The sequence below is a fragment of the Odocoileus virginianus genome, chromosome 20 (assembly GCF_023699985.2).
Source record: "Odocoileus virginianus isolate 20LAN1187 ecotype Illinois chromosome 20, Ovbor_1.2, whole genome shotgun sequence".
NCBI lineage: Eukaryota > Metazoa > Chordata > Mammalia > Artiodactyla > Cervidae > Odocoileus > Odocoileus virginianus.
In genome coordinates, this window is record NC_069693.1 from 41610009 (window position 1) to 41621196 (window position 11188).

Sequence of the window (11188 nt, forward strand, 5' to 3'; positions counted from 1 at the left end):
CCTTTCTACTGGGGCCAAAGGAGCTCTTCTCAGACATCTACTTCCCTGGCAAATGGCACTCACCAAGGTCTGTGGTCCCTGTCTCAATCCAGATCAAAGTTATCTATTGCACTGGAGCCTGGCCAGCGTTAAGACTACTGCTGCTTAAGGTACAGGCAGTGTGGGAGGAAGGGCTGCAGGGGGCACTAATGACCACAGTTTCTCTTATTTCTGTCAGTAGCAATAACTGGATAGAACAGTTGTAAAGCAAGAAAAGATGCAGTGGGACTTCCCTGGCAGTCCAGCGGTTAAGACTCCAAGAAGCGCTGGCATAGGTTCAATCCCTGGTTAGGGAATTAGAATTCTGCATTCCACCCAGAAAGGCAACAAAAAATAAAAAAAAAAGATACAGTGATGATATGGGGACAAGAGCTTGGGAAGGACAGTTGATCTTAGGTCACTTGACGAGATCTCCTACCAGGCATTAACAGATGCACTAACAGATTTACAGGCCTACAAAGGAGAACAGAGATTTCCCTGCATTTAACAGAGAGCGTAGAAGCCTGAGTAGTGTGGAAGCAGGAAGCTGCATCTGGAAAGCATCTTACCATATATTCCACAGCACATTTACGGCCTCGTTGGCTATGTTTTCAATAGAATTTCTGTTCTGATCTTTTTTTTTCTGAGGAGACATCTCATTTGAATCCAGTCCAGTACTACACTGTAACCAAATACCATGATTAGCACCTTTGTTCAAAAGAATAAACGAACAAATGCAAAAGGCAGTGAAGAATCACAAAAACGAAACATCAAAAATGACAGTTAACACCAGCCCATCAAATTCTCACAAGTCACTGTACAAGCTGGATAGAAAGCATTTCACACCTTAAGTGAAAATGTAAAATCAATACAAAATATTTTATCTAACGTAGTAAAGATAATATATAAGGCAAAGAAAAGTAACACATAATAAGAGCTAACATCTATACGGCATCTTCTATGTGCGAGGCACTATTCTAAGCATTTCGTGTCTATTAAGTCGTTTAATTGTCACCACAAACCTATGACATAGATGAACTATTATCCCCAGTCTCCTGCTACAAATGGAAAACTGAGGTACAGAGAGCCTGCTGAAGGTGTAGCTTAGTATCTAGTGAAGCCAGGCATCCTGGCTCCAAAGTGGGTGCTCTGAACCCCTCTGCAGTTCTGCCCCCTAATCCACTGCATCCTCTCAGCTAGGCTTCTCAAACTTGGCACTACTGACATCTTGAACGGGATGATTCTTTGTTGTGCTGCACGTGGCTCACTTTGCTGTCATGCCCAGGGCAGGATGCTTGGCAGCATCCTGGGCCTCTATGCACTAAAGATGCCTGTAGCAACCCCTTCCCCGAAGCTGTGACCATCAAAAATGGCTCCAGACATTGCCAGATGTTGCCTGAGGGGTACATCACCCCTATGAGAATTACTGTTCTAAAGAGACAATATGTCTTGTCCCTTTGATGATGACGTCTCTTATCAAACCTGGATATTCTTTCTATGGCCTCAAGTGAAAATTACCCATCAATACAGAACAGTGGACCAGAGGCATGACAGGGGGAGAACTCCTTAACCTCTGAACTGCATCTTGCAATAAAGGTGGCACATTAGAAAATTTGAGAACTTAATCTAGTCTTCTCAGCAAATTCTTAATGTCTGTGCTTGAGCTTCCTCATCTGTAAAACAGGAATAACAAAGAATACCTGCCAAATAGGACTGCTTTGAGGATTCGGTAAAATAACACACAAGACACATAATTAAGCATCCAGTAAATACAAATTATTTTCATCCTATGAAGTTTCAAGTCTAAAGGAGGCAGTCTATACTTTTAGGAAGGTCTTTTCCAACAAGCAGATAAATAAAAGTAACAAGGACAAACTAGAGACCAGTGTCAACGACGAGAGATCAGTGTTTCCAGGAAAAGAAACACAATTCCTACAGAATGTTTTGAGGGAAGACAAAATGACACCAAAGTACTTAGAAACAAGACAAACTCCCCCCTCCCCCCAAAAAGACAAAACCCCAAACTGTTCGAGTGCATGCACTAACAGAGACTTGGGAAAGCGGTGTACCTCTTTCAGCAGTGCAACCAGTGGAGTCATGATATCCTTGGTCACCATGTCATCACAAACTTCGAAACCACCACAAGCGCTGAGATTTCTACACAAGAAGTTTAAAACACACCAGTTTCAGACCACATGTCATAAAATGTACTAAGCACTCAAGTTTATTTCTATGTCTACCCATACTTAACATTTCCCGTTTGAAATCACTTTACGATTTCTGTAAGACGCTGCAGAACCAACCCACAGAACTCCACCTGTTCTGATCCTTGCTCTACATGAAGTAAACAGATGACACTGTCTTGTAACAATGTAATTCTCAAGACTGAGGCAGTACCCAGGGAGAGGGAAGACTTTTCCTATTTAACGTAAATCAATTCCTGCCTGATGCATTTTTAATTTTTTTGGCCATGACATGCTGCTTACGGAATCTTAGCTCCCTAACTAGGGATTGAACCTGCTCCCTCAACAGTGAGAGCTCGGAGTCTTAACCACTGGACTGCTAGGGAATTCCCCTGCTGATTGTGTAGGCAGGGACCTTTTCCTGGAATTAAGACTTCAAGGATAGGAAGGGTGAGGCTACTGAGAATGACCTTCCCTGAAACAACCCTGACTACATTTAATTTTGATTATGCAGACACTGCTCACCCTCTGACTGCACAGGACTGTGCTAGGCACTCAGGCTACTAAGAGAAATGAGAAGATGTCTCACCATCCTCCAGGAGCTCCCAGTGTGTTTTCGCCATCAACTGGTTAATTCCCCCTCATCACCCAGATCTCACCTCAAACATCATGCCCTTAGTCTTCTTCCCCTAACCCCTTCTCATAGCATCTTTTGTAAATATCATTGGTTGTAATTACACACTTATGTGATTATTTGCATAATACTTGCCTCCCTCAATACTCTAAGATCCATTAAGGACTGAATTTGTGTGTCTTGTTCACTCCCACTAGCCCACTGCCTGGCACTGCAGGCTCTCCATATAAACCTGCTACATTAATGAATGAAACAGAATAAATACAGAGCTATGAGAAGTACAAATATTAACTTTACTCTGGCCCCCTCTACAGTCCATTCTCACTGCAGCTACCGGCCCTTTTGAAAGGTAAATTAGACCAGTCACTCTAGCTTAGAATAGGTCCTTTAGCTCTGCACCACTGAGTCCTTATCTGTCTCTCCAGTCTCAGTCCCTATAACGTACACCTTCTACTCTACTCAGCCACATAACCTTCCCTTTCTTTAACCGTGCCAAGCCCTCTGCTGTTGCTACTCCGTCAGGAATGCTCTTCCCCTTGTGGGTCCACCTCTGGCTCTAGGCTACCTCAGCTCTTAGTTCACAAATGTTATCTAGAGATTATCCAATTTCAAGTAACTCCCCACCTCCGGCTATTATCTTCTTGGTTTCTCCATAGCACCTCTTAAAACCTAACACTATGTTTCATCTGGTTACTAGTTCCCTGTCTCTGCATCAACATGGTTCTGTGAAGGCACAGATCTTGGCTGTCTTGCTCACTGTTCTGCCTTTTCAAAATCCCTCGCGTCTAGAAAATCTGGCACATACAATGGCAGAGTTCACCGAACCTCAGGACTCTACGAAGTCTCCTTGGGGAGGGTACAACGTGCGCTAATAAGCCTTGAGCAGAGGACGCTTGGCAGATGGCTACTGCAGTTGAAGCAGTCAGGCGGACAGATGGAATACGTGTGGTCCGGGGCTCATGAGGTCCTCCGGAATCCGAAGCCTGAGTTCAGATCCCTCTGCAAACAGGAGAGCATAGCCAGTTCTTGGCCCTCCCGAGCTGTGCCGCAGACAGGAGCACTAAGGATGAAACCCGTGAGCGACGGTGCCGGGGCACAGGAGGCGCGGGCTGGAGGCCGATGCCCGGGTCCGAGAGCACCAGCCCGGATCCCCCTTCCCCGCTCACCTCAGTGCGCCGGCCGCTGTTTCCCTCACCGCCAGGCTAGGATCGAGCAGCAGCGGCCCGAGGCGGCGCACGGCGTCCCGGCGCGCCAGGCCCGGGAGCACCGGCCGCTGCTGCACCAGCCGGGCCAGCCCCGCGCAGGCGCACTCGCGGACCTCGGCGCTCGGGTGCTGAAGCTGCGGGACAGAGCAAGTGGTCAGGGGGACAGCAGAGCGCACGCGCAGAGGCGCGCCGCACGGCTGCGGGCCACGGCGCGCCGCCTGCTCCCGCACCCCTCCCCGCGCGGCCCCGGCGAGCCCTCGCCTCACTTTTTCCAGCAGCTCCGCCGCTGGCCCGTCGTCCTCCTCTGGCTCCGTCCCGTTCGCCGCCGCCGCCTCGGCCTGACAGTCGCCCGTAGGCGAGAACTGAGGTCGCTTGAAGCGCTTCGTCCGGCTCTTGCCCATGGCGAAGTGCGCTGTGGTGGGGGTGGAGAGTGGGAAGACCGAGAGAGGAGGGCAACAGCAAGACGGTGCAGGCGGGCAGGAGGGTCTTAACCTAGGGGTTTACGTGCCACTGCTCAGCTGGGCCGGGTGACGGCCCGCTCCCACATGGAGAAGCACTGCGCGTGCGCCTGGCGAGTCGGCGGCGGGGGCGGGGGCAGGCGCGGGGACCGCGCAGGCGTAGAGGGGACGGTGGGCGGGGCCAGGTCTTGCGGAAAGGCAAGTCCTGGGGACCTGCTCGGAAGAGGAAAGGCTGGGTTTGAACCTTGGTACTGTCTCCGCCTCCCCTCAGCTAGTGACGTCTATCAAGATACTGAATCTGCCAAACCTTTACCTATTTCCATAATAATCGAGAGCGATTAAGGATACCTAACTTGCCTAACCTTAAGTGTGAGGCTTAAAAAAAAAATACTATGTAAAGCCCCTAACTCCAAACCTGATATGTGTATTACAGTAGGTGCTCAAAAAATATTATCTTATCCTATCCTATCCTTTGTGCTCATTCCTGTCCGACTCTCTGCGACCCCATGGACATGGAATTTAACAGGCAAGAATACTGGAGTGGGTTGCCATTTCCTTCTCCAGAGGATCTTCCCCGACCCAGGGATCAAGCGCTCGTGTCTGGCATCTCCTGCATTGGCAGGCGGTTTCTTTACCACTAGTGCCCCAAAATATTAACCATGATTTTATACTGTGCCTAGCCCAGGTCCTGTCCTAGACAAGGTCCATATATTATAAGATGGATTCCCTAAGAAGTTGCTTAACCTTCCTGCCTCAGTTTCCTCATCAGTGAAATACGGATACCAATAATATATACACAATGAAGTTGTTATGAGAAAAACTGTTCTAATGTTTGTAAAATACTAAGAGACTGGCACAAAATAAGCATGATATAAATGTTTGGTTGAAACTTTTACTTAACAGAAGGATTCTTTCACAAATATTTACTGAGTACCAGGTGCAGTGTGGGGCATTGAGATAAAGCAATAACCAAGATAGATATGGACCCTACCCTTGTCCTTATGGAGTTAACAGTTTAGTGAGAGGTGTGTTAAATAATATATAATTATATGAATAACTATTTAATTACAATTATGGTAAGTAGTAAGAAAGGAGGAACGTATAGGAGAATCTTATGTACTCTTTATAATTACGTGTATATATTGAGCACCCAATAGATACATAGCTTGCAGGTCAACAATGTATGGGAGAAAAGTTCCACTCCATGCAACCCTGCCCTCAAAGAGTTGACTTTCTAGTAAGGGAAATGATTAATTACTCTAGCATATTTTGGAAAATAATCACGGAGGTGTAACTGAAGTTGTACAGAAGCTCATGCCTATCAAAGACCAGCTTTAGGTACAAGGAAAAGTTGAAACCCCAGACATACATTGGTAACCTTAACTTCCTAGATCTCTCTTATCTGGTTACTGATCTGTGCACCTCCCTAGTCCAAGCTATTGTCTGCTATTGTCTTGACCACATGGCCCTTTGGCCTTGCTTTTCCCACTCTGCCTATCTATAGAGCAGCTGGAGTGATTTTTTCTTTTTTCAAACTGAATATCCTTCCAACTTTCTCATATGCACTCCTTCACTTGAAACCTTTCAGTGGCTTCACTTTCTCTTAGGACATGGATCAAAACCTTGGCCGGCTGCAGTGTCTCACTCCAGCCTACAGCTTCATCTCATGTCACCTCTTGCATCCAGCCCTTTAGCCACTCTCCAAAGGGCCAACCTCTCTTCTCCCTTAGGATTTTGGACAAGCCCCAGACCTGACTCGTGTCCTGGTGAATGCAAGAGTCGCTTCTTCATAGGTGCCTCCTCTGATTTTGAAGTCTGAGATGGATCTCTCTTGAGATGACATTTATCTTGTCCCTTTGCTTCAAAGCACAGTTCAAAATTACAGCTATACACAAGTAAATTTAAGTTATAAGTATGCCCACACTCTGCCCAACTACACACTAAACCTTTTGAGGATAAGACTGCCTGTTTTAACACATCACTGTCCTCAACACTGGCCAAAACCTGGTACAAAATAAGCATGCAATTTTTTAAATGAATAGAGACCACGTAATCAAGAAAGAGTAGGGCAAGCAATCTAGACAGAAAAGGGAGAAACAGATTCTTGCTATTTCTCCCACTGTAGGGATTAGCAAAAAAAAAAAAAAGTTCAAAACCTTAAACCCAGGGAGAACTTTGGGATCTATTTACTATTTCCTGTGAGAAATTAACATTTATGCTAGAAAATGAATAATGAACTATTTAATGAGAGTTGGACCATAAAGAAGGCTGAGCGCTGAAGAATTGATGCTTTTGAATTGTAGTTCTGGAGAAGACTCTTGAGAGTCCCTTGGACTGCAAGGAGATCAAACCAGTCAATCCTAAAGGAAATAAACTCTGAATATTCATTGGAAGGACTGATGCTGAAGCTCCAATCCTTTGACCACCTGATGCAAAGAGATAACTTCTTAGAAAAGACCGTGGTGCTGGGAAAGATTGAAGGCAGGAGGAAAGGGGGGCAACAGAGGATGAGCTGGTTAGACAGCATTGCCAACTCAATGGACATGAATTTGAGCAAACTCTGGGAGACAGTGAAGGACAAAGCCTGGTATGCTGAATCCATGGGGTCACAAAGAGTCAGATATGACTTAGCGACTGAACAACAACAAAAAACTATTTAATGAACTTAGGAGCCCTTCCAGAACCCACATCATCTTAGAGGCAGTGCAACCTTTAACCAGTATAATAATCCTTAAAGTGAAAGTGAAATTTCCTCAGTCATGTCTCACTCTTTGTGACCCCATAGACTATACAGTCCGTGGAATTCTCAAAGCCAGAATACTGGAGTGGGAAGCCTTTCCCTTCCCCGGGGATCTTCCCAACCCAGGGATCAAACCCAGGTTTCCTGCATTGCGGGCAGATTCTTTACCAGCTAAGCCATAAGAGAAGCCCAAGAATACTGGAGTGAGTAGCCTATCCCTTATCCAGGGGATCTTCCTGATCCAGGAGTCCATCTAGGGTCTCCTGCATTGCAGGCAGATTGTTTACCAACTGAGTTATCAGGGAAGCCTTATCCTTAACCAGTCATTAAAAAAAAAAAAAATCCAGCCAAGCAATAATTGACATGATCAATGTCAATGATCCAGTCAACCATTCATATTCCTACAACTTGTCTTTGTCAAGAGGGAATTTTTGAATTCAATTGCGTAGGATCCTCCTCCCTTTTAAGACAATAAAAATGCTTGTAATCAATTATCTGCAGATGGATTTTGTTTCAAATAGGAATGAGCTGTTTTCTCAGACTCCTGTCTCTCACCTTTCACACTGTTGAAGGACAGGGAAGCCTGGTGTGCTGCAGTCCATGGGGTTGCAAAGAGTTGGACACAGCTTAGTGACTGAACAACACAACAACATTTTGGCAATTATAAATAATGCTGCTATTGGGGTGCATGGGTCTTTTTAAATTAATGCACTGTATGTATATATCAGTTCAGTTCAGTTCAGTCCCTCAATCATGTCCGACTCTTCGCGACCCCATGAATCGCAGCACGCCAGGCCTCCCTGTCCATCACAAACTCCCGGAGTTTACCCAAACTCATGTCCATCGAGTTGGTGATGCCATCCAGCCATCTCATCCTCTGTCGTTCCCTTCTCCTCCTGCCCCCAATCCCTCCCAGCATCAGGGTCTTTTCCAATGAGTCAGCTCTTCGCATGAGGTGGCCAAAGTATTAGAGTTTCAGCTTCAGCATCAGTCCTTCCAATGAACACTCAAGACTGATCTCCTTTAGGATGGACTGGTTGGATCTCCTTGCAGTCCAAGGGACTCTCAAGAGTCTTCAACACCACAGTTCAAAAGCATCAATTCTTCAGCACTCAGCTTTCTTCACAGTCCAACATTCACATCCATACATGACCACTGGAAAAACCATAGCCTTGACTAGACAGACCTTTGTTGGCAAAGTAATGTCTCTGCTTTTTAATATGCTGTCTAGGTTAGTCATAACTTTCCTTCCAAGGAGTAAGCATCTTTTAATTTCATGGCTGCAGTCACCATCTGCAGTGATTTTGGAGCCCCCCAAAATAAAGTCTGACACTGTTTCCACTGTCTCCCCATCTATTTCCCATGAAGTGATGGGACCAGATGCCATGATCTTAGTTTTCTGAATGTTGAGCTTTAAGTCAACTTTTCGCTCTCCTCTTTCACTTTTTTCAAGAGGCTCTTTAGTTCCTCTTCACTTTCTGCGATAAGGGTGGTGTCATCTGCATATCTGAGGTTATTGATATTTCTCCCGGCAATCTTGATTCCAGCTTGTGCTACTTCCAGCCCAGCATTTCTCATGATGTACTCTGCATAGAAGTTAAATAAGCAGGGTGACAATATACAGCCTTGACGTACTCCTTTTCGTATTTGGAACCAGTCTGTTGTTCCATGTCCAGTTCCAACTGTTACTTCCTGACCTGCATATAGGTTTCTCAAGAGGCTGGTCAGGTGGTCTGGTGTTCCCATCTCTTTCAGAATTTTCCAGTTTATTGTGATCCACACAGTCAAAGGCTTTGGCATAGTCAGTAAAGCAGAAATAGCTGTTTTTCTGGAACTCTCTTGCTTTTTCGATGATCCAGCGGATGTTGGCAATTTGATCTCTGGTTCCTCTGCCTTTTCTAAAACCAGCTTGTACATCTGGAAGTTCACAGTTCACGTACTGCTGAAGCCTGGCTTGGAGAATTTTCAGTGTTACTATATATATATATATATATATACATATATATATATATATATATATATATATATAAATATACACACACACACATGTACACACACATATACATACGTATGAGTGCATACCCATATACATATATGTACACATATGTATATGTTTGTGTATCTATGTATACACACCCAGGGGTGGAATTGCTGGGTCTATTTTTAGTTTTTTGAGAGATCTCCGTACTGTTTTTCACAGTGGCTACACCAGTTTACATTCCCACCAACGGTGTGCAAGAGTTTCCTTTTCTCAATATCCTCACCAACATTTATTTGTATTCTTTTTGATGATAGCTTTGATGGTATTCTGACAGGTGTGAGGTGATATTTCACTGTGGTTTTAATTTGCATTTCTCTGATGATTAATGATGTTGAGCATCTTTTCATGTGTCAATTGGCCATCTGTATGTCTTCTTGGAAAAATGTCTGTTCAGTTCCTCTGCTCATGTTTTAATTGGGTTGTCTGTTTATTGATGTTGAATTGTTTATTTAGTTTGGATATTAACCCCTTAGTAGTATCATTTGCAAATACGGTTCTCTCATTCAGTAGGTTGTCTTTTCATATTCTTGAGGATTTACTTCACTGTGCAAAAGCTTTTAGGTTTAATTAGGTCCCATCTGTATATTTTTGCTTTTATTCCCTTCGCTTTAGGAGACAGATCCAAAAAAATACTGCTACAATTTATGTCAAAGTGTTCTGCCTATGAACACAACATTGTAAAGCAACTATACGCCAATAAAAATTAATTTTAAAATAAAAAAGAACAAAAAAAAAGGAGTTCTGCATATGTTTTCTTCTTTCTAGAAGATTTATGGTTTCCTAGCAGTCTTCTTTAAGTATAGTTTTCCTCAGCGACTAACTTCTGTTCCTCCTTTAAACCAATGTTTCCATCTTCCTGGTCCTTTCATTAAGGAACAGACGCGTGATCACTATTATGTTTATATGATAAACATGAAAATTTAAACTTGTTGAAAATCATCCTTTGACAGTGTTTATTCATAAGGCAAGAAAGATATTCACCAGATACGAAGTAAAATGGCAGGTTACAGAACAGCATATATAGTAAAATCCCATTTATAGAAAAGCACACACAGAGGAAATATCTATGAAAGTATATATACCAAGGGCTTCCCTGGTAGCTCAGACAGTAAAGAATCTGCCTGCTATACAAGAGACCTGGGTTCAATCCCTGGATCAGGAAGATCCCCTGGAGCAGTTAATGGCAACCCACTGTAGTATTCCTGCCTGGAGAATTCCATGGACAGAGGAGCCTGGTGGGCTGCAGTCCATGGGGTTGCAAAGAGTAGGACAGGACTGAGTGACTAACACTTTTCTATCACATATGTACCAAAGCGTAACTTGTGTTTGACTATGGAGGAATTAAAGGAGATTGTATAACTATCTTACTTTTGAACTATTTTATTTTGGAGGTTTTCTAGAATGAGCAGGTAGTCTTCGCATTTTTTTTTTTTTAATCATGAACAATTTTAAAAGAAATGTGATTTGCCTTCCCTGGTGATCCAGTGGCTGAGAATTCGCCTGCCAATGCAGGGGACATAGCTTCAATCCCTGGCCGGGGAAGATTCCACATACCTTGGCACAACTAAGCCTGTGTGCCACAACTACCAAAGACCATGCACCGAGGGGCCTGAGCTCCTAACAAGAGAAGCCACAGCAAAGAGAAACACACACGCTGCTGTGAAGAGTAGCCCCCACTTGCCACAACTAGAGAAAGCCTGCCTGCAGCAATGGAGACCCAGCACAGCCAAAAAGAGATAATTTTTTTTTTAATGTTAAAAAAAAAAAGAAATGTGACTCAATTTCCTGATGTAGTCTCTATTCCTTTCGTATTATCCCACACCCACCTGCCACAGATCAGCGGCTGCCCCTGGAGCCAGAGACTCTGCTGTAAAAGACTGCCCCATTCAAGGTCCTCCCATGACTCCTG

At 44.4% G+C, this 11188-nt stretch overlaps 1 protein-coding gene across 4 annotated transcripts in view; it reads right to left on the minus strand.

Moving 5' to 3' along the window:
• Nucleotides 1-4617, minus strand: part of HEATR3 (HEAT repeat containing 3) — a 72817-nt gene extending 68200 nt beyond the window's left edge. The window contains exons 1-4 of one of the 4 annotated variants that reach the window (XM_070451336.1): nt 4307-4617; nt 4002-4174; nt 2088-2175; nt 588-700 (exon numbers count right to left, since the gene is read on the minus strand). In XM_070451336.1, coding sequence (XP_070307437.1) covers nt 588-700; nt 2088-2175; nt 4002-4174; nt 4307-4441 — 509 coding nt within the window. In that variant the 5' untranslated portion in view covers nt 4442-4617. Of the gene's footprint in view, nt 1-587; nt 701-2087; nt 2176-3660; nt 3830-4001; nt 4175-4306 lie in introns of those variants that run through there. The other 3 variants (XM_070451335.1, XM_020909984.2, XM_020909985.2) reach the window with 3 other exon arrangements.
• Nucleotides 4618-11188: the final 6571 nt, after the last annotated feature.